The sequence below is a fragment of the Macrobrachium nipponense genome, chromosome 6 (genome assembly GCF_015104395.2).
Source record: "Macrobrachium nipponense isolate FS-2020 chromosome 6, ASM1510439v2, whole genome shotgun sequence".
Taxonomy (NCBI): Eukaryota; Metazoa; Arthropoda; class Malacostraca; order Decapoda; family Palaemonidae; genus Macrobrachium; species Macrobrachium nipponense.
Genome location: NC_061108.1, coordinates 100,055,974 through 100,079,722, shown reverse-complemented (window position 1 = coordinate 100,079,722; position 23,749 = coordinate 100,055,974). Strand labels below are relative to the sequence as shown.

The window sequence follows — 23,749 nt, the reverse complement described above, 5'->3', positions numbered from 1 at the left end:
CAAACGTTCAAATTTGTTGACATGGAAGAGGGGGATGGATATCGATTCTAATTATGAATACCAGAGTTTGACTGTGATTTATAAGGTCAGAGTCTGTATAAACTTATAACCTCACTTGTTAGCTAAATCGATAATGTCACCAAAATCTTGATTTCTTCTCTGTCTGCTGGGCGGTGGTTCGAAACTACGAGAGGACAAAATTATTATCAACTACAGAATTACCCTTCGGTTTACATATATGAAAATATATTAATTCTGAGGTAGAGCAAATTAGATATTAAAGGACATTTGTAGTTTATATGAGTGACGGTGATGTGATAATTATTCATATTATATATAAGCGGGAAATGAACCCACAATACCATAATCACAATTAGACCTGACTTCATGATTTCTTTCATATTTCTTTGAAGTTGCAGGTGGAGTCTTTGTAGTGACAAGTGTACCCAAAAAAGAGCAAGGAACTTGAGAAGTTAAGAGGGCATTGTGGCTATTGCATTTACGTATGGTGTGATGACAACCAAAAATCGTCAGTGACCAAAAGTTGGCGATAATAGTACTGATCCCCAGTTATTGGCATTGATAACAGGTGGTCAGCGGCACTGTTAAGGGGGGGTAAGCACCGATAAGTGGGGACCAGTGGCGATAAGCAGGGTTCGCCGCACATTGGCTCTGAAAATCCTGTTAACTTGATTTTCGGTGCCGATCCCTGGTTACCAATGAAGCCAACCCTTGGTTATGGGCGCCGTTAACTGGAGATCAATGCTATTATTGCCAATTTTTGGTTATTTTCACGCTGTCAGGAATGGAACCCCTACCAATAACTGGGGATTGCCTGTAGGCAGTCCTCAGTTATCGGCGGACTCGGTTAAAGGCGATCTGGTTTTACCGTACTTATCTAGCACCATAAAATCAGCGATTAATGGTGCCATAACAGGCTGAGTTTTGGTTATTGGCACTATAAAGTGCTGATAATAGAGTTATGGCGCCATAACATACCTAACAGAGGCACTATTAACTGGTTATCGGCTACATTAACTGAAACCCAGTGCCATAAATTGCAGAGTGGCGGTTTTCGCTTATCAGCACCCTGCTGAGAACGGAACCCCCGCCGACAACCTTTTGACTGGCCTGTATAGCAGCTATATGATAACAAATTCCTTAGACCATATCTAGTCTGTCCTCCTGATACTTTACCGTTAAAGTATTTAAAGTCAGATGTTCTATATGGTATAGATTTTTCTAGGATACATGGTGATTTTTGCTTTGGAAATTTTTTGCTGTTTTGTGATATGTGAAATAAGTTCATTGCATTTAACTATGTAGTATATGTAGTGTATATAGTTTATAATTTTGTTATTTCACCACATGAAGAGGTGGGAATGTTGTAAATGAAAAGTTGTTAATGAAACTCATTTCACTGTAAAATTAGTGTATGGTTCTTAAATGATTTGTATATTGCATTTTAAATCATTGATAAAATATTGTAAAGTAGTATTTTTTTAAAATTTGGTGTTCTGTATGTGTGTAATGGAATTGCATTACATTCTTTTTGGTTTGGTGCGAAATGGTTCTACAAAGCAGAGGGAGAAATTGAAGATACTTTTGTATCTTGTGAAACCTTACACCTTGTTCTGGTCTGCTTTTGCATTTCCTGTCCTATCTTTGTAGCTGTGCATAGTTTCAGTTGCCTGCATTTGCCTCCTTCCTATGTTACTCAATCGATGGATTTTCAACTCTCCTTCCAAACGTTACAGCCAAGTTTCATGCCTGCCAAACCGAGCCCAACACCCAAACCAGCTCTGCGTTCCAGTTTTCCTCTTCAAGAAAATAAAAATCTTACCAATGAGGATGATCCTTCCGCTGATACTCCTGTTAAGAAAAACTTGGCTCAACTTCGTAAAAACTTTGAGGCTAATGAAGAGGCAAGTGACTGTAGTTGCATGCCTGTGTCAGGGACCCTCTTTTGTCCCATTTGTTGATAGCTTTTCCTAGAAGAACTTAGACACTTGACATTTTGGGTTTTCCTCCTCTTGAGTAGAAAACAGAGGATAACATATTCAAAGATACCTAATTTTTCCATGCATGCATTTAATTTTGTCAGCACTAAATGCTACCTCTGCGTAAATATAAAATTTTCAAGGAGATATAAGATGTAATTATGTGCATGATACTGGAAGTGAATTAGGAAGTGCAATTTAAGTGTACATAACCTTTGATCTTTTGGTGTCACTTCAAGTTGTAAACTTGGCATTGTCAGTTTTTGGTTTTTGTTAATTATTGTGAATATTATAATCCATGTACCTAGGAGACTGATGGGAATTTTGGTGGCAAATGTATAGAGACTGAAGAAGAGTCAACTAAGCTTCGTGGGATAAGCATTTCACAGCTTCGTAAAAATTATGAAGCAAAAGAAGAACCCAAGGTATGCATATAGCTTCAAATTCTGCAATGTGCAGTATCTCAGATGTTATGATTAAACTGCACAATTATAGTCAGGGTTGAGCTCTTTAAGATTTATTGATTTGTTGTGTTTTTGTATTAACAATGAAGGTGGTGCATGTTGCAAGAGTCATACATTTGTTCACTAAATAGATAGAAAACTCATTTGATTCAGCTGTAATTTTTTGCATCAGAAAGAGTTATTGAATGCACTATAAACACTCCTTGGAAGGAAAATACTCAGTAAGCAATATGTAATGAGCTTATTATTTTTTTTTTGTCCTGTTGTATTTTTTGTAATGCTTTAGTGATTGTATGTTACTTTTGTTCAGGTGTTTGGTTGCAATTGCTTGTGGTAGTTTGTCAAATTTTATATTGTATTTTGTTTGAGTAGTTTCTATGCTTATATTTCTGTATCAGCTTTGTTTTTGTCTTGTGATTACTTTTAAGTACTAGTGAGGGGTTAATTAAATTTGTATCGCATTGATGTTAAAACCATATTTGAAATATAAAAGAACTACTAATGGTGGATCTTGAACTTGAATCAAAGAGCTGTGGCATTGATGTGAAGCTTGCTATGATGCATACATATGTGCAAATGGTTTTCTACATGAAAAATTTTGACTTTAATTATATATCTCTTATATTTTAAAAAAATTTTAATTCATAATTTTTGGCTCTGTTTAACTTAGGTTTTAAACTAACTCGGCCTTGTAATTATCAAGTAACATGTTTATTCTTGCGTGTATTGATAATTTACAGTGGTATTTTTAAATTATCGGTTTTTATTTTAAGGATGTGAAAGCAGATATGAAATGTAGGAAATAATATATAAAGTATTTATCCCATGTGCTTTTAATATATTAATGTTTGTTACTAAATAGGAAGCTGTAGAAGAGGTGGAAGATGAAAACCCCTCCAAACTGGCATCCATTAGGAAGGCATTTGAAACTCGCTCAGTCTCTGTTGATGAGAAGATAGTAGAGAGAAGGAGAGAAGAAGTCAGACAGGAACAGACTATACAAGAAGAGGAGAAGGAGAATGTTAGTGTAAGTTTTTGAAACTTTTAAGTTTATAGATTTTGGATGAATTATGTAATAGGTGTACCAATTTGAAAATGAAGGTATCTCCTCAACTTGGCAGCCTTCTGTACTTATCTGCTAACAAATTCTAATTTATTTTTCTTATGCTACCATCTTAGATGTGATATATTTTTAGATAAATCTCCTATATTGATATGTAAGTGAAAATTGTAGGTTTGTTTAAGTTAGGAAATGGTGGCATTGCTGTTGGATGTAAGTTATCCTCAGAATATTCAAGTGAAGGTTGTAATATGGGGTTTTATTTACATAGCAGACTTTATTACATATTAAAAAGGCCAGACCCCCAAAATGTCTGTTAAATTGAGGTGCTCTGTACTATTTTGAGTTCTGTTATTAAATCATTCCATTTCTTTAAAAAAAACTTGATTAGAAATAGGTCCCTGCGGTTTTACATGTAGTAGCATACATCTGTCAAGGAGTGGAGTAGGCCTGTATTACTTGAATACTTACTTCATTGGCGTTTTTCTGGGTTCGACCTGTGTTCGCCGGTGAAAAGTTCCTGTAGCTCACTTTTCTAAGTATAAATAGATTCTAAATATACCAGAGAAAAAAGCTAGCATGGTGTGCTGAGGTTACTACCCTCGCGTGAGTACCCAAAGGGTGTCGAGGATTTCTTTCCAAAATCCCTCTCCTGAAAAGAGCCGTTGCAAAGGCCTCTCCTCCCTCTCGCTCCTGCTACTACTATCCGATCCACGCACCATCTTCATTCCTGTACTTAGACTTCATAACCAGTGCATGCTTTTCTCGTTGCTCCCATAATTTCTGTGATTTAGCGATGGCATCTGCAGAACTTCCTTCTTCTTCTAAGTTGAGTATTCCAATTTGTGTTTTCATAACTTATACAGTTGTGGGCTTCCCAAATTGGCCTTCGGCCCCTTAGAAATGTATTGTGGGGCCGTTGGCGTGTCCGCCATTTCGGGGGCATCATCAGAACATGTGGAGCTCTGGTTCTCATTAATTTCCTTTTAAATATAATATAGACCAAAAAATTTTATTCGTACAATCATCAAACGTATCTTATATTATGTGTTTATCTATTATTCGAGTAGAATTGGTTCGCAGAGAGGCCTAACGCGCTCTTGACATACTCTGGGGTTAAGGACTGGGGTTTTAAAGAAAGGTTGTTTAATTTTAGACCCCCTCCAGCTTCCCAAGAGCGTGTTTGTGCCTATCTCGGCGTAACATCAATATATTATTCATGTAAATTCGGTTGGCTACTAGTAGTCTATGGCAGTTATCAAAGGACAAGAGAGAGAAAGCCTTCTTTCTCCCTCTCCCGATGTGACTTTGCATGATTTACTGTTTAATACGAACCAAATAGATGTAATAGTATATGCAAGTAGATTTATTATCACTGAAGAGGTTGGAAGAGTTGCTTCCCCCCCCACCCCCCTAGCCTAACTGACCAAGACTAGGTCAGACTTGGAAGGTAGGCTAGGTGTCTCAAACCCTGTACCCTTTATGCCTCTTCCCCTGCTGGCGCTACGGTGCGAGAGGGGAGGATATCAAGGATAGAAAACCCTTCTATCCTTTCACATTGTTGGACCTATCCTCCCTGCCGATCTGTATCGAAAAAATTCGATTTTAGTAGGTTTGGTCGAGGGCTAATGTTCACATTATGATGTCTTATAGGAGATTTGGCCTAACGGTCCGGTTCCGTAGTGATCTCGGAAGGTTAGGCTAGATCCATACTGGTTAGTCTCCTTATCCTTAGTTACAACTCTTCCTTGATACCTCATTATTAAATTTAGATAGTATTATAATTATTATGATATTTTGAGTAGGCTAGGCTTTGGGGACTTTATTATAAGACACCTCCGGACCTTTTACGGGTACTGACGGACAGTGACTCACCCTCACATCCACTACCGGAGTGTGGCGCTAAGCTTGCCGGAGCTCCTTTCCTGTTCTTGCGGCGCTCCCCACCTCGATGGAGGCAGTGGGTAGGTCAGGTATTAGACTACGATAATACGTAGCCTTCGGATCCGGCCGACCATAACAGAGATGAGGTCTTCCTCTTCTCCGGTCCGGCAGTTCCCATATCCCACATACCAGACATATACCTACTCCCCAAGAACAGAAACAGGAGCAGGCAAGTATATTTAAAGTTTTTCTTTAATTCATTCAGTGAGTTGAACTTGTTAGTGAGTAAGGCTTAAACCAATACCTAGGTTAAGTTGCATGCTCTCGCCGGAGTTAGCTTCGGCTCTAGCCGGAGTTATCTCCGGCTCTAGCCGGAGTTATCTCCGGCTCTAGCCGGAGTTATAGCTCCAGCCCCGCTCCTTCCCCCCTCGAGCCAGATACTCATTCGGGATTTCAACTTACAGAAGGTCCATTGTCAGACGCAGGGCTGCTCCGCCTCCCTTGGTGAGACCTACGGCCATGTAGTGTGTTGCTCCCATGCAAATTGCGCTGTACCGTTCGGGCGCTACATGATCTGGCACCCGGAGGCGTGCACCATCTGCTACGAGTTGGTGTCCCTGCTACCAGGTGAGCAGGTAAGTATCTTTGCTACATCATCGATATGAAAATTCTGTTATAATAACTTGAGAAGTTTTACAAATATTATTCCTGGAGTGGAATATTAATTCGACCCCCTCTCTGACAGACTCACGATGACGCCGGCCATGACGCCAGGGTGGCCCTGAGAGGCTGGGTCTCTGGGTTCGGTAGGAACGCACCGGCAGGACAGCCGTACGTCTAGGACGCAAGTCTGGGCTCCCTTCTGTTCAGGGAGTCTCCAGCTTCATTTGTCCCAGCGCAGGTTGCCGTCCCTATCATTCAAACCATCTGCGCGGAGATGACGCCCCTTCCGGAGGAGCAGGAGGATTTGATGGCGGACGAGGTGGCGGCCATCAGTATCCACCGGGAACCCATGGCTACCGAGGAGGGGGTAAGTGGGGAGGTAAGTGAGGCAGGGAGTTTCCTAAGTCCCACTCCTTCTTCTTCATTTTCTTTCCTGGGCTTCTCTAAGTCCACCCCTACTTGGGACGGATCATTCTCGGTGGTCATTCCCAAGGTCAAATCAGTTAAACCAAAATCCCTTGCGAAGGGGTCTAAACCAGCTCCGTCAGCAGCGACTGAGCCATCTCTGGCCCCTAGGCCATCAACTTCATCTGGCAAGTCGCATGCTGCCAAGGATTCTCTCCCCCCCAAGTGGTCGAGAGTCAAGTCTGCCAGATCCAAGGCGACGGAGCCTGGTTTCGATCATGAGACGCTCGCTAACCTTCTAATGTTGAAGGTTAGGGAAGCAGTTGATGAGAGGTTTGAGTCGTTACGACTCGCCTCGGGCTCCGACATCTCTGGCCAGGCTATAACATCTTTGGTTGCCGGGAGGACCAAGCCCCTGGAGGACATGATGACTGGATTTCTCCACTCCGGATCCCCGGCGCTGGCTATGACAGTGCCGGATGCGTCAAAGCTGACGCCATTTGATAAAAAACACAAGTGGCGGTTAGCTTTACATGCCCCTTTTTCAGATGGGAAGCTAACTATTGAAGGCTGCAGAACCCGCCCATTGGAAGACTTTAAGCTCTTCCCGGTGGGTCTCCAATTTCCCTTTCCAGGATTTGTCAGACTAGCAGAACATGCTAGCAGAACATGCGCTAATCAGAGTAGACAAGGTCCCGAAGGAGACAGTGATCTTCCGTAGGAACCAAGCCCAGGCTGCTTGGGTTCGCACCCTCACCGAATGGGAATGCATCAATACTAAGTTGACGCCCCCACAAGGGTACTTTCACCACGTTTGTGACCCCAGATAATGTTCCGTCACCCTGTACAGACAAGGTAGCGGAACTAACCCAACAAGCAGCAGCAGAGGATAAACCCCTATCAGGACTGAAAGAGACAGAGGCTACTTCTCTTCTCTTCCCTGCAGGTAGGGATTTCTGGGACGAAGCTCCAGCCACGTTTACGATAGGTAAACTGGACCCGGATTGCGCTTCCACTCTATTTTCCGAGAGGCTGCCTAAATTCCGGACCATTTGATCAAGGCGGAATTTGAGGCATGATCTAGGCTAGGAAGATCTATCAACTCAGTCACTACGGCGGAGTTATTAGCCACTACGTACCGTGAAGAACAGGTGTTCCAGGTCCTGACGAAAGGTCTATTACAGACCTTCCAGTCAGACCTCTACAACTCTGCAACGGCGAGACGAGCTTGTAGGAAGTATGTCTTGGCGGATGTCTTTATAAGGCATGAACCCAATAGGAAAATAAAATCCTCAATATGTGGAGAGAACTTGTTCCCGGAAGACGAAGTTACCAATGTCTCTCGGGAGGCAGCCAGAGCCAACCAAAGCCTGCGGGTCCGTTGGGATCTCCCTTTTAAACGGAAGTGTGAGGCCCACGAACACCAGACCATACCCAAGAAGAGGCCAAGGAAATTCAGTCCTTACCAGGCCTCCCGTCCTCAAACGGTCGTGCAAGCAGTTCCGGTGTCACAAATCGCTAAGCCTTCGACTTCTAAGGCTCATCCGCAACAGCAGTTTGTATTACTGCAGACTCCGCCAGCTCAACAGCCTTCAACCTCCACAGCTTTAGTAACCTCCCCAGCCTTTAACCCCAGCTATGAAGCAAGAGATGGATTTCGCAGCTATAATAGGCATGCGGGAAGTAGCAGGGCCAGAGGTGGCTCCCAACTACGAGGCGGACCAAGGGGTAGAGGCTTCTGGGGAAGCAGAGGCAGTAAACCTGCATCCAGCTAGTGAGAACCCGCTGGTAGGAGGGAGATTATATCTCTTCCAGGACCACTGGACCTTCAGTCCATGGGCCCACAGTATAGTCTCGAAAGGCCTAGGGTGGAAATGGGTGAAAGGGCCCCCTCCACCATTCAAATTTTATCAGAGGCCAACAAAGGACCTTGTAGACTATACCAAAGATCTCCTACAGAAGAAGGCCATAAAGAGAGTGAAACGACTAAAGTTTCAAGGACGTCTGTTCAGTGTCCCATAGAAGGACTCGGACAAAAGAAGAGTAATTCTGGACTTGTCCCGTCTCAACTCATACATTCGTTGCAACAAGTTCCGCATGTTGACAGTCTCGCAGGTACGGACCTTACTTCCCCGTGGGGCCGTCACCACCTCTATAGATCTTACAGATGCTTACTATCATGTTCCAATAGCAAGGAACGTCTCTCCGTACCTAGGCTTCAGGCTGGGAAACCAAACTTATTCATTCAGAGTCATGCCATTTGGGCTCAACATCGTGCCCAGAGTATTCACCAAACTAGGAGAGAAGATAGTTCAGGAACTAAGAACTCAAGGAGTTATGTTAGTAGCCTATCTAGACGACTGGCTCATTTGGGCAACCAGCATCGAAGAATGCCACAAATCAACAGCCAAAGTGATAAATTTCTTGGAAATTCTGGGGTTTCAGATAAACAAGGAAAAATCTCGGTTGGTTCCGGCCTCCCACTTCCTATGGCTGGGAATCCACTGGGACTTTATAACACACAAGCTATCTCTTCCACCCAGGAAGACCAAGGAGATAGCAGCAGCTACGAGACAGTTCCTCAAGAACAAAAAGGCGTCTCGGCGTACCCAAGAGAGAATCCTAGGTTCACTACAGTTCGCTTCAGTAACAGATGTCCTATTAAAAGTCAGATTGAAAGACATCAATCGAGTCTGGAGAAAGAGAGCCAACGACAGGCTCAGGGACAAGATCTCAATAATTCCACCTATTCTGACAGAGAGGCTTCATCCATGGACGAAACACCGAAATCTAGCCAAGTCAGTACCACTGCAATTCCCTCCGCCATCTCTAATCATCCACACGGATGCATCACAGAGCAGTTGGGGAGGATATTCACAATACAAGAAGGTACAAGGAACATGGTCGAGTATGTTCCGCCAGTTCCGTATCAATATTCTAGAAGCTATGGCAGTTTTCCTAACCTTAAAGCGACTAGCTCCGGCCAGGAACAGTCATGTGAGAATAGTCTCGGACAGTCTAGTGGTGGTCCATTGCATAAACAGAGGAGGCTCCAAGGCAAGCAAACTGAATCACGTATTCATTACGATATTCTCATTGGTGATGAAAAACCATTGGCACCTGTCAGCAACTCACCTGGTGGGAGTAAGAAATGTTATCGCAGACGCACTTTCCAGGACTGCTCCGTTGGAATCAGAATGGTCCCTGGACAGAAAGTCATTCCGGTGGATTTGCAAGCAAATCCCGGACCTTCAGGTAGATCTATTCGCCACAGAAGCCAACCACAAACTACCGTGTTATGTGGCACCCAACCTGGACCCTCTGGCATATGCCACGGATGCGATGTCCATAGATTGGAACAATTGGCAGAAGATTTATCTTTTTCCACCAGTGAATCTTCTGATGAAGGTCCTGCACAAGCTAAGATCTTTCACAGGACAAGTAGCATTTCTGGGCTCAGCCTGTGTCACTCCGTGAAATGGTTCCTTTGATACTATTTCTAAGGTATAAATATTGCTATTCATCCCAGAGAAAAAGAGAAACAATATAGTGCCAAGATAAATGGCTCGCTCACCTTTAATAAAGGTGTCGGTATAGATAAAGAGCGAGTGGATACCACTACCAGAGGTCCCTTGCCATTTAGCTTCTTCCTTCAACATAACCCCAACTACGGAGGAGCCGAACTATAGCCCTCGGTACCCTCTACTACTACCGTGAGCGCCTCCGACGCCTGTGACGTCATTCCTTTGATAGCCATTATAGCGGACACGCGTCTTATTTTTTGTGCTGTGCCCTTTGCTATTTTCGCTCGGAATTATACCGTTAGGATGTCTCAAGCTTCTGCATCTAAGTTAAGTACTGCTTAAAGGTTTTTAGATCTCATTTTATGAAGGTCTTCCTTGTTTTGGTGTTATTGAAGAGAGATTAGGTAGCGGGAGCGTCACCGTTCCCACGCCGTCTTCTCCTTCCGGCCGCATGGCGGTCTTGGTACTCTTTTGGTCTCCCATACCATCAGAATTACCTTTTATAGCAGTATTTTTATGATATCCATGACTGTTTGATATTGATTTCATGCAACTAGCTTGATCATTTTATTTAGTCTCGTCTTCACGGGGACCCCATACTCCGTCCGCATTTCGGATCTTAGCCTAACCTATGCAGATTCCGTTCTGTTAGGAGTTATTTACGTTAGGACTGTGTTCTTTCGTGTTAGTCCCTGCTCCTAGTCTCCTGCTCTCGATCATATCACAGCATACCGACTAGCCGCTTGGGTTAGGCTAGCATACCCCAATCGTCAGATTGGTGACTAGCCTACCCCTCTGGGCATGCTTTCTCTCGTTCTCAATTTATTTCCTTCCCCTGTGTTAGCCTAGCTATTTATTTATCATTATTGCATATCTTATTATTATGGTTTTTTAGTGCGTTGCTATGTACGACTTGGTCGGCCTTTGGTCCACTGCATCGCCTGGCCTTCCTCACCGCGTGCCTGTTCACCCGGCCGGGAGGGCCGCTGGCCGATCGCTTATGAGCCACCTTGTTGCTGGCCTCCCCCCCCCTCCCCTTGCCTCTCCCTCCGCACCTTGCCCACCCACCCTGGTGGTGTGATGACTCACTCGCTCACAGCTAGCTACCTGTCTGCATGAGAGGGGGAGGGCTCGCGTAGGTGGTGGGGGGGAGACCCTCCCAGCGCTCAGGGCTGCCGTACTCAGTCGCTTTGCTCGGGGCTCATGGTTATCCCCCTCCCATACCGTACCTCGGTCGGCCTTCGGGCAGGGGAAGTGGGGTTCCCCTCCCATGCCCCCTGCTCCACCCTCACATTCTACCCACTATTTCCCCCCGCTCCGGCGGTCTCAGCTCCGGCCACCACCGGACTGATTCATGAAGTGAGAGTATCATATGGGCCTTGATCCTACTCCGGGGCCCTCTTATGGTTTGTCCGTATCCTACATAGCACACTAATACCTCTGTTATGATATTATTGTTATATTATTATCATACGTATTAGGTCGGAGTTGCACTCCGGGAGTTCTGTCTCATGTTTTACATTTTCCTGTTTCACGTCCCGAGGGCTCGGGTAGGCTTTCATTAATAATGGTTGCCCTACTCCGGCCCCCAGCGGAGTTAACTCACCTCTCCTTTTTTAGCGTGTTACCTCTGGAGAAGTATAACACTGAGACAGCTACCCTCCCATGACCTTTTTATGTTATAACTATACGCAGTTTCATGTACCATATTGATTTATGTTATTACTATGTCACTGGATCTACTCCGGCACGAATAGTATATTTACATGTTACTTACCTTACTATATGTATCAATTACTCGTTGGCTACACTCCGGCGCCTACATGTATTTATATATTGGTTTTAATACCTCCCCGGAGGTTGTCATCGATACTCATGTATCCTTTGACTTACAGGTCCTGTGCTGTCAGGGAGCAGGCTGCAACGCAGTCCTGCAGGACCCCTGCGGTCACGAGGTTTGCCGTTCCCACGCTGGGTGCGCTGTGAGGGTGGAGGACTTCTTGGTGTGGCACCACGAGGGGTGTCTCACATGTTACACCCTGGTTGGCGAAGTGTTTTCTTTGGGTCCGGTTATGTTATTGGTTATACTCTCATATGTGTACATATTGACTATTAATTGATTATTCAGTTATGACCTCGGTCGTTCCATCTTTCTAATTCTAACCCTCTCTTGCAGGGCTCTGATGATGGAGGGAAAGCGGCATTGACATCGCTTAAGGCCTGGGTCAGGGGCTTCGGGAGGAACTCCACGAAGGGCCGCCCATACATCCTGGCCCAGGACATGGCAGACCTCGTCTTCCCCGGTGCCAAGAAAGGGTCAGTCATCGACCCCCTAGTTGCCGCCCCCCTCATCGCCGATATCCAAGCCCTGGTGTCGCTCCCGGCGGAAGACGATTTCACGGAGGACGTCGCAGGGGACGTGGCGGCCCTCAACCTTGACGTTGAGCCCATGGCTGTCGACACCATGGGCACAGGTAAGGGTGTAGTTGAGGCAGGCTCTGGGGGGACTCAGGGGCTTTCCTTGAGCCCTTCCCCTTCTCCTTCTCCTTCTCCTGCTCCATCCACTTCTACTTCTTTCCGGGGATTCACGGAGAAGCAGCGGTCAGTGCGACCCAAGTCTTCTTCCGTGATCCCCAAGGTAAAACCTTCTACGAGCAAGCTGGTGAAGTCCTTGCCGATGAAGTCTGCTCCCTCAACTGTCGCTAAAACCCCGGCTCCCCATCCCGGGGCGGACAGATCAAGGGCAGCTTCTTCATCAGCATCGAGATCCCCTAAGCACAGGTCTCGGAAGGTGAGGGCTCAGGCACCCTCCTTCGACCCCGAAGCTTTCTCCTCCAACATTTTGGAGAAGGTGGGAGATGTTGTGGGGAACCTGGTGAACACCAAGTTCGGATCGATTCTCTCCCAGCTTTCAAGCTCGGTAGAGGCCTTGGGTCAGTCAATCCAGTCCCTAGCGGAACGACTGACGGCCCAGGAGAATGCTATGACGGGCATTCGGGACTCGATCGCGGCAGGACCTTCACAGTCCGTGCAGGTACTAGTGCCTTCTGTCATGCCAGATTCGCGTCTACTACCGGACTTCAAGCCTGCCAATCCCTGGAGGATTGCAGCACACACTCCTTTTGTCAACGGGATGTTGTCTATTGAGGGCATTGGAACTCGAAGGCTGGAAGACTTTGAGTTCTATCCCAAAGACCTTCAACCTCCATTCATGGGCTACGTCCATCTAACAGATGCAGCCATGATGAGAGAGGACAAAGTCCCCAAGGAGACGGTAATCCTTCCTCGGGAGCAGGCACAACAGACTTGGCTGAGGAGCCTGGAAGAGTGGGAGTGTGACAACTCTCGCCTGACTGCCTTCAGAAACCCTTTCACCATCTTTACGACGGTGGAAGGCACTCCGCTCCCACTTACCCTTAAGGTAGTGGAAGTGACCTACCAGGCAGTGCTTAGGGACGAGCTTGTGCCTCGGCTCCGGGAGACAAAGCCCACATCTCTTCTGATTCCCGGTTCTGACGCCTACTTTGAGGGTGCGGTGCCCACCTTCACAGTAGGCAAACTGAAGCCTGACTGCGCCACCACTCTCTTTAGTGAGAGGTTTCCCAGGTTGTCGGACTCTCTGATCCAGACAGAGTTCGACGCCCGGACCAGGTTGGCAAGATCCCTCTCCTCCTTGACGACAGCGGAGATGACGGCTCTTGTTTATCAACAAGAGCCGTTGTTCAAAGTCACAGCAAAGGGACTGCTGCATACAATGCAGTGTGACCTTTACGACTTCCTAGTCGCAAGGAGGAATTGCAGGAAGCATGTCCTGGCGGAAGCCACCATCCGGCACGAGCCTAACAAGCTCATTGCTTCCTCAATTTGGGGGACAGACCTCTTCCCTGCTCCAGTGGTGGCGGAGGTCTTGCATGAGGCCTCTAAGGTGAACCAGAGTCTCAAGGTCAGGTGGGACCTAGTGGCCAAGAGGAAGCCAGAATCCTCCGGCTTGAACCCTAGGATCAAGAAGAAGCCAAGGAAGTTTCAGCCCTTCCAGGCTCCTCAGCAGACGCTAGTCCAGGCAGTGCAGGTGCCTCAGGGACAGCAGCACACCTCCTCTAAGGCTCAGCAGCAACACCAGTTCTTGCTGCTGGCTCCACCAACCCAGCAGCCCCAACCTTCAACCTCTTTCGCTGTCTCACCGGCCTATAACTCGGCTTTTGAAGCTCAGGCATTTAATAGGTTCGCCAGAGGCAGCAGGGCTAGGGGCGCCTCTCACCAAAGAAGATCCGGCAGGGCCACAAGCAGAGGCAGAGGCTTCCGGGGAGCGCGCGGCGGTCGTCCCTCGGCAAGTCAGCAGAGAGAGTCCCAAGGTAGGAGGGAGACTGTACCTCTTCCGGCACCGGTGGAGGTTCAGCCCTTGGGCTCACAGCATCGTGACCAAAGGTCTGGGTTGGAGTTGGCTAGAGTGCCCTCCTCCAACCAACAATTTCTATCAGAAACCAACAGTGGAATTGATAGAGTATACTCAAGATCTCCTCCTCAAAGGAGTAGTTTCAAGAGTCAGGAATTTAAAATTTCAAGGACGCTTGTTCAGCGTGCCAAAGAAAGACTCAGAAAAGCGAAGAATTATCCTAGACTTGTCCCATCTAAACTTATTTATTCATTGCGACAAGTTCAGGATGCTGACCGTTTCGCAGGTACGGATCTTACTACCCCGTGGGGCTGTCACAACCTCTTTAGATCTTACAGATGCTGACTATCATGTTCCAATAGCCAGACACTTCCGGCCATTCCTAGGCTTCAAACTAGGAAACAGGGCTTATTCCTTCAAAGTAATGCCGTTCGGGCTCAACATCGCCCCCAGGATTTTTACGAAGTTGGCGGAAGCAGTCGTCCAAGAATTGAGGACTCGGGGAATAATGTTAGTGGCTTATCTGGACAATTGGCTCATTTGGGCAAAGAACCCCGAAGAGTGCAAGAAAGCAATGATCAAAGTAATCAAGTTTCTAGAACACCTAGGTTTTCAAATAAACAAAACCAAGTCCAGACTAACACCAGAATCTCGGTTCCAGTGGTTAGGCCTTCAGTGGGACTTGCAGTCACACACTCTATCAGTTCCGCCGTTGAAAAGGAAAGAAATAGCAAAATCCACAAAGCAATTTCTCAAACAACATCAGACATCCCGGAGGAGTCAGGAAAGGATCCTGGGCTCACTCCAGTTTGCCTCAGTCACGGACATCCTTTTGAAAGCCAAACTCAAGGACATAAACAGGGTTTGGCATTCCAAAGCGAACTGCAGATCCTGGGGCAGGTTAGCTTCTATCCTGGCGATCTTACGGAAACTTCTCTGCCCCTGGACGGAGGTAAACAACCTATCAAAAGCAGTACCCCTTCAGTTTCCCCTGCTGTCTTTAGTGATCCACACGGACACCTCACTAACCGGTTGGGGAGGGTACTCACAGTACAAAAAGGTCCAGGGAACCTGGTCCCCACCATTCTGCCAGCTATATATCAATGTACTGGAAGCCATGGCAGTGTTTCTCACTCTGAAATGGCTCCGGCCATCCAAGAAGTCACATGTCAAGCTAGTTCTAGACAGTGCGGTATTAGTCCACTGCATAAACAGGGGCGGATCCAAGTCAAGCCACTTGAACCATGTCATGATAGCCATTTTCTCTCTGGCGGTCAGGAACAAATGGCACTTGTCAGCCACTCATCTAGCGGGAGTAAAGAACGTAGTAGCAGATGCTCTGTCTCGCTCCGTCCCATTGGAATCGGAGTGGGCTTTAGACAAAAATTCGTTCACTTGGATATGTCAACAAGTCCCGGGGCTTCAGGTAGATCTCTTTGTCACGAAGTCAAATCACAAACTCCCCTGTTATGTGGCACCCAACCTGGACCCTCTGGCTTATGCCACGGACGCGATGGCCCTAGATTGGAATGTATAGAAAAGGATTTACCTATTCCCTCCGATGAATCTACTTCTGAAAGTACTGAACAAACGCAGGCCATTCAAGGGCCGGGTGGCTCTAGTAGCCCCCAACTGGCCCAAGAGCAATTGGTTCCCTCTACTTCTAGAATTGGGACTCAGACCTCTACGGATTCCCAATCCCAGGCTAACCCAGTTAGTGCAAACTCGGACTGTGTTCGCTTCCTCAAGAATTCAGAAAACCCTAACTTTATGGACTTCATGAAGTTTGCGGCTCGCAGGAACGCGGACATTGACCCCCAGAATATTTCATTCTTGGAGTCAGATAAAAGGGAATCTACCTTGCATCAATATAACTCGTCCGTTAAGAAACTAGCCATGTTTCTTAAGGACTCAGACACGCAAGTCATGACCACGAATTTGGCCATATCCTTCTTTAGATCATTGTTCGAGAAAGGTCTGGCAGCAAGCACTATTACTACTACCAAATCAGCTCTTAAAAAGATCTTCCAATTTGGTTTTGGTATAGACCTTATGGATTCTTACTTTTCCTCCATTCCGAAAGCTTCTGCTAGACTTAGACCCTCCAAGAGACCTAAGTCAGTTTCTTGGTTTCAGAATGATGTTCTCAAACTGGCCTCAGAAATTGATAATGATTCTTGTAATTACATATCTCTCCTGAGGAAAACTTTATTTTTACTAAGTCTAGCCTCAGGAGCTAGAATCTCAGAACTGTCAGCCTTATCAAGGGAGCCAGGTCACATTGAATTCCTTCCCTAAGGGGAAGTTCTCCTATCCCCAGATCGTCACTTTCTGGCCAAAAATGAAGAACCACAGGACAGGTGGTCCTCATGGAAAATCCTACCACTCCCCCAGGACAATTCTCTATGTCCTGTTAACTCTTTAAGAGCTTACTTGGGTAGAACAACCTTAAGACCCTCAGGTCCGTTATTCATTAGGGAAAAAGGTGGTACGATTTCCTTAAAAGGGATCAGACAACAAATTTTGTACTTCATTAAACAGGCCAACCCGGATTCCTTTCCTCGTGCCCATGATGTTAGGGCAGTGCCCACCTCTATTAATTACTTTCAACATATGAATTTTGACAATCTTAAGAAATATACAGGCTGGAAATCTCTGACAGTTTTTAAACGCCACTACTTAAAATCTTTGGAAGCCCTCAAATTCTCAGCAGTGGCAGCAGGAAACACAGTTTCCCCTGACACTCCATGAATTTCTATTACCTTTTCCTGTAGCCTTTCCTTCTACCTGCCTCATTGCACCCTTACTTAGGTCGCCTCTAGTGTATATATTTTGCCTTGGATGTAGTTGCTTCATTCATTGTTACTTGCTTGGGACTCTGTCCATTCGGTTATTGTATATGTGTCGACTTGTATATTTTTACTATAGCCTACTTGTTTACCTTTAGTTATCCTTAAGTCGTAGGCTAGGTACTTTTAAGATTGTTAATCTAGTAATTTTAAGATACTTTACAATTAAGTTGCTTTGTAAGCCTTTGTATCTTTAAGTTGTTCATTATACTATTAACCTTACAGGTGTTTGTTTTATACCTTCTTAGTATCTGTGCAGTTCCCCCAAGCATGGTGAAACCAATTCTCTGGCACTATTTCACGGAGCGACACAGGCTGAGCCCAGAAAAGGGATTTTGACGAAGGAAAAATCTATTTCTGGGCAATGACCTGTGTCGCCCAGTGAAATCCTACCCTGTAGTTAGTTTTCCTCACCCTGCTTACCCCAAGCTTGGGTGCTATCTTCAGGAATGACGTCAAAGGTGTCGGAGGCGCTCACAGTAGTAGTAGAGGGTAGCGAGGGCTATAGTTCGGCTCCTCCGTAGTTGGGGTTGTGTCAAAGGAAGAAGCTAAAGGCAAGGGACCTCTGGTAGTGGTATCCACTCGCTCTTTATCTATACCGACACCTTTATTAAAGGTGAGCAAGCCATTTATCTTGGCACTATATTGTTTCTCTTTTTCTCTGGGATGAATAGCAATATTTATACCTTAGAAATAGTATCTAAGGAACCATTTCACTGGGCGACACAGGTCATTGCCCAGAAATAGATTTTTCCTTTGTCAAAACCCCTTTAGTGGCACCCAACTGGCCAAAGAGCAACTGGTTCCCACTTCTTCTAGAATTGAAGCTCCAACCCAGACGGATCCCTCGACCAGAACTGACACAGACAGTACAAACTCTGACTGTGTCAGCTTCCTCAAGAATTCTGAATGCTCTAACTTTATGGACTTCATGAAGTTTGCAACTCAAAAGGACGCTAGTATTGATCCACTAAACATCTTATTCATAGAATCAGATAAAAGAAAATCAACGCTCAGGCATTATGATTCGGCAGTTAAGAAATTAGCCAATTTTCTAAAAAACTCAGCTGCAAATGAAATGACCACGAATCTGGCAATCTCATTCTTTAGAACTCTATTTGAGAAGGGCCTGGCCGCTAGTACCATTACAACAATCAAGTCAGCCTTAAAGAAGATTTTCCAGTTGGGATTTAATATTAACTTGTCAGATTCATATTTCTCTTCTATTCCACGAGCATGTGCCTGCCTGAGACCATTAGACCGCCCTCATACGGTCTCTTGGTTTTTGAATGACGTACTCAAGTTAGCCTCGGACACTAATAATGAGTCATGCTCTTATATAACTCTGCTTAGGAAAACTTTATTCCTAATGGCCATGGCCTCAGGTGCCAGAATATCTGAGCTTTCGGCTCTCTCTAGGAATCCAGACCATATAGAATTCCTCCCGTCGGGTGAAGTATTATTGTCCCCAGACCGGAGGTTCTTGGCTAAAAATGAGGACCCACAAAACAGGTGGGCTCCATGGAAAATCATACCCTTAGCACAGGACACATCTTTGTGCCCTGTCGCTACCCTTATATCCTTCTTAGCCAGGACATCCGGAAAATCTTCAGGCCCCCTTTTCATTAGAGAAAAAGGTGGTACAATTTCTCTTAGAGGTATAGACAACAAATACTCTACTTTATTAAACATGCCAACCCTGATTCAGTTCCACACGTCCATGATATCCGAGCAGTAGCTACCTCTATTAATTATTTTCACAATATGAATTTCGAAGACCTGAAGAAATATACGGGTTGGAAATCTCCAGCAGTTTTTAAATGCCACTATCTCAAGAATCTAGAGGCCCTTAAATTCCCAGCGGTTGCTGCAGGGAGCATAGTCTCCCCTGACTGATGAATCTTGTCAAATCCCTTTTTCCCTTTTCCTTAATACTCTCTCCTTCCTACCTGCCTCGCTCATATTCCCCACCAGACCTCTCTCCTCCGGGTCTTGAGGGTTTGGTCGTCATCCTGCCACGGGAACATGTATATACTATAATGTTGTTGAGACCATATTTATTTTATGGACCCGTCTGTACACCCTAGTATATTCCTCTAAGATACCATACTTAAGAGTATTATATTATTATATTGTTACTAGTTCCAAGTTATAGTTTAGGTCCTAGTGTAGTTAGCAAGCAAGTAAAATTTTATTTCTTAAATGAACCTTAGGTTTCATTAACTCCTTCCTTTTAGACTTGTCTGGTATCTGATAAGCTTGGATGGGAATCCTCTGGTAACCTTTTCACTGGCGAACACAGGTCGAACCCAGAAAAGGGATTTTGACGAAGGAAAAATCTATTTCTGGGGGAAGACCTGTGTCCCCCGGTGAACCCATCACTTCTAATTAATTTCCCACCCTTAACCAATCCAAGCTAAGGTGTCTAATCCAGGAATGCAGATGGCGCGCCGATCGGTTAGTAGTAGCAGGAGCAAGAGGGAGGAGAGGCCTTTGCAACGGTTCTTTCCAGGAGAGGGATTTTGGAAAGGAATCCTCTAATTGGCAGAAGACCTGTGAATAGTGGCTTCCACTCGCCTTGTACTTTATACCCGACACCCTTTGGGTGCTTGAGCAAGGGAAGTAACCTCAGCACACCATGCTAGCTTTTTTCTCTGGTATATTTAGAATCTATTTATACTTAGAAAAGTGAGCTACAGGAACTTTTCACCGGGCAACACAGGTCTTCCCCCAGAAATAGATTTTTCCTTCGTCAAAATCCCTTTTCAGGCACATATAAATGTTATACCACTTGTTCTACTCTGACTTATATTGTCAGTAGCTCACAGTATTTGGATCTTCATTGACCCTTCATGTTTGTCTTATGTACTCATAATTGCCCTTGTATTTTTTTTATAGTGTCCTAATTATATTTTTATTTCATTTGTATATCTTTTGTGCAGCAAACCAATGTTAGTTGTCTTCATATTAAATTCATTTCATAACACACACATAGGATTCTCATTAGAGCTACAAAACATAATTCCAACTTTAGGTAGACCTCATCCTTGGTGAGTTACATTACACAGCATGCCTTTGATGGCTCACTGTAGGCAGTACCAAGGTTCCTTGCAGCAAGGCATTGGGCTCAGTTACTTTGCTTTCAGTGTGTAACTTTTTATCTCTCCCATTGTCCCATCCCTTCCAGATGTCAAGCTTCTGTAACTTTTTTTTTTTTTTTTTAAGTTTCAATTTTTACTCTTCCTTCAAGAATAAATACTTATTGTCAACCTTACTAATGCTTAAGGGAGACCTTCAGTCATCCAACTCCTTTAGGATATGAGGAGTCCCATACAGGTCCCCAGTCCCTTATCCAAAAACTTTCAGGGGCAAGCTGTTTCAGTTTTTGGAATTTTTCAGATTTTGGGACTGAAGGTTGCTTGGAAATACACAACCACATTTCATTTCTGAGAATTACACTCTGTAAAACAAAAACAATATACAGCGTCAATCAGAACTGTAAAGTACTAATGAGAGATGTGTTTTCAGTACATTGCATGAGGATATGCTTAATGTACAGGTTTCAGTCTCAATTTCAGTAGATTTTACCGATAAGGCATGAGTATGATAGCTTTAAACTAATAGATTTAGGAGCAAAAGTTCAGTAGGTTAAGCATGAATCATCATGCAACCAGGCTTACGAAACTTGTGGATTGTGTAAAAATTCAATACATTATTTCTTCATTAAAGTGTCTCCCGTATGCCGGCGGCGTTCGCGAGTGAGCGCCTAAAGCGGAAAAAAAAGTTTTTTTTTTAAATCACAGAACGCTTAATTTTCAAGATTAAGAGTTCATATATGGGTCCTATTTTTGTCATTGCCTGAAGTTTAGTATGCAACCATCAGAAATGAAAAAAAAATCATTATCATATATAAATATTGGAATACGTATATGACAGTGCAAAAAAAATTTCATATATAATTGTATACAAATCGCGCTGTGAGCAAAACGGTTAAAGCTAATGAGTTAATTTTTTCCCGTTGTATTGTACACTAAATTGCAATGATTTTAGTATATAACAAATTGTAAAACGATCAAAGCAACTCAGAGAAAATATTATCACAATATGATGCATGAATTCGTAATGCTCGTACGTAAAAAAAAGCAGTTTTCAAAAATTCACCATAAATCGAAATATTGTGCTAGAGACTTCCCGTTTGTTGCAAAATAAAGGTAATTGATTGAATATTACTAGACTGTAAGTGTTGTAGCTTACAATTGCAGTTTTCGACCCTTTCGGTCGAGTTAAAGTTGCCTGAAGGTCGAATTTTTTCTACTTATCGTTAGTTATATGAAAATATTTCAAAACTGATAAAAGCTACAACCATTGGTTGTTTATTGTTGTATTCTACATGAAATTGAACAGATTTTCATATATAAAACTTTATGTAACGGCTAATTTAAAATGGTGCAAACATTTCGACAAGCGGATGAAAAAATTTATGATTTTTTCAGAAGAGTTACCTCACCAACGTAAGGAAAAAGTTTTTTTCATAAATTCACAATAAATCGAAATATTGTGTTAGAGACTTCCAATTTGTTGCAAAATAAAGGTAAATGAGTGAATATTACTAGAATGTAATAGTTTAGCTTACAATTGCGGTTTTTGACCATCTCGGTCGAGTCAAAGTTGAACAAAGTTTGAAAATTTGGCACTTAACATTATTTATATGAAAATATTTCAAAACTGATAAAAGCTACAACCATGAGTTGTTTATTGATGTATTCTAAATAACAATTTGCACATTTTCATATATAAAACTTTATGTAACGGCTAATTTAATGGTGCAAACACTACGACAATCGGACGGAAAAATTTCTGATTTTTTTCCTGAAGAGTTACCGCACAGACGTAAGGAAAATGTTTTTTCATAAATTCACCATAAATCGAAATATTGTGCTAGAGACTTCTAATTTGTTGCAAAATAAAGGTAAATGATTGAATATTACTAAAATGTAAGAGTTTTAGCTTACAATTGTGTTTTTCAACCAGTTCGGTCGAGTCAAAGTTGACCGAATGGTTGATATTTTGGCACTTATCATTATTTATATGAAAATATTTCATAACTGATAAAAGCTACAGCCATGGGATTTTTTGTTGTATTCTACATGAATTTGCGCACATTTTCACATATAAAACTTTATTTAACGGCTAATATAAAGTTGTGCTAAACATTACGACAATCGGACAAAAAAATTTATGATTTTTTTTGGCCGTTACCGCGCGGACATAGGAAAGTTTTTTTTCTAAAATTTACCATAAATCGAAATATTGTGCTAGAGACTTCAAATTTGTTGCAAAATGAAGGTAAATGATTGAGTATTACTAGAATGTAAGAGTTTTAGCTTACAATTGCGGTTTTCGACCATTTCGATCGAGTCAAAGTTGACCAAAGGTTGAAATTTAGGCACTTATTGTTATTTATATGAAAATATTTCAAAACTGATAAAAGCTACAACCATTGGTGGTTATTAGTTGTATTCTACATGAAATTGCACACATTTCCATATATAAAACTTTATGTAAACGCTAATATAAAACTGCAAACATTACGACAATCGGACGAAAAAATGTCTGATTTTTTCGGAAGAGTTACCGCACGGACGTAAGGAAAAAGTTTTTTTTCAAAAATTCACCATAAATCGAAATATTGTGCTAGAGACTTACAATTTGTTGGAAAATGAAGGTAAGATGATTGAATATTACTAGAATATAAGAGTTTTAGCTTATAATTGTGTTTTTTTACCATTTCGGTTGAGTCAAAGTTGACCAAAGGTTGAAATTTTGTCACTTATCGTTATTTATATGAAAAAACTGATAAAAGCTACAATAATGAGTTATTTTTTGTTGTATTCTACTTGAATTTGCACACATTTTCATATATAAAACTCTATGTAACGGCTAATATAAAATGGTGGAAAAATTATGTCAAAGTGACAAAATAAGTTCTGAGATGTGTCGCTGATGCTTTTTAGTGCGAGAAGAAAGAAATTCGCGCTTGCGCGCCTGGGTAACGCTTATAAACAAAACAACAGTTTGATCCATGAACTCCCAGCTTGGGACTCCCAGCATCCCTCAAGGTGCGTGATTCAAAAGTTTTCGCCTAATAGGCCTATAACTATTTTTCCGCGAATTTTTTTTTTAAATTTTTTTTCGTTGACGTTTCGTACGTCAGTTTGGCACCCGACAGACAATTTTCGTCAACGTTTAATACGTCCAATCAGCGTTTAAAGTGTTAAACACTACTTGCTACTGCCTATAAAACACTGGCTTAAACAACAGGAAGTACTGACATTAACCCTTAAACGCCTAAGCGGTATTTCAGAAATCGTCTCCCGTATGCCAGTGGGGTTCAGGAGTGAGCGCCGAAGCGGAAAAAAAAGTTTTTTTTTTTAAATCACAGCACGCTTAGTTTTCAAGATTAAGTTTATTTTTGGCTCCTTTTTTTATCTTTGCCTGAGGTTTAGT

The 23,749-nt window shown here is 43.5% G+C and overlaps 1 protein-coding gene across 5 annotated transcripts in view; it reads left to right on the top strand.

Moving 5' to 3' along the window:
• Positions 1–23,749, top strand: part of LOC135216709 (coronin-7-like) — a 502,494-nt gene that overhangs the window by 230,412 nt on the left and 248,333 nt on the right. For 4 of the 5 annotated variants that reach the window (XM_064252161.1, XM_064252160.1, XM_064252163.1 and 1 more), the window contains 3 exons: positions 1,758–1,925; positions 2,309–2,425; positions 3,327–3,491. In XM_064252161.1, the coding sequence (XP_064108231.1) occupies positions 1,758–1,925; positions 2,309–2,425; positions 3,327–3,491 (450 nt within the window). The remainder of the gene's footprint in view (positions 1–1,757; positions 1,926–2,308; positions 2,426–3,326; positions 3,492–23,749) is intronic. The other variant, XM_064252162.1, reaches the window with a different exon arrangement.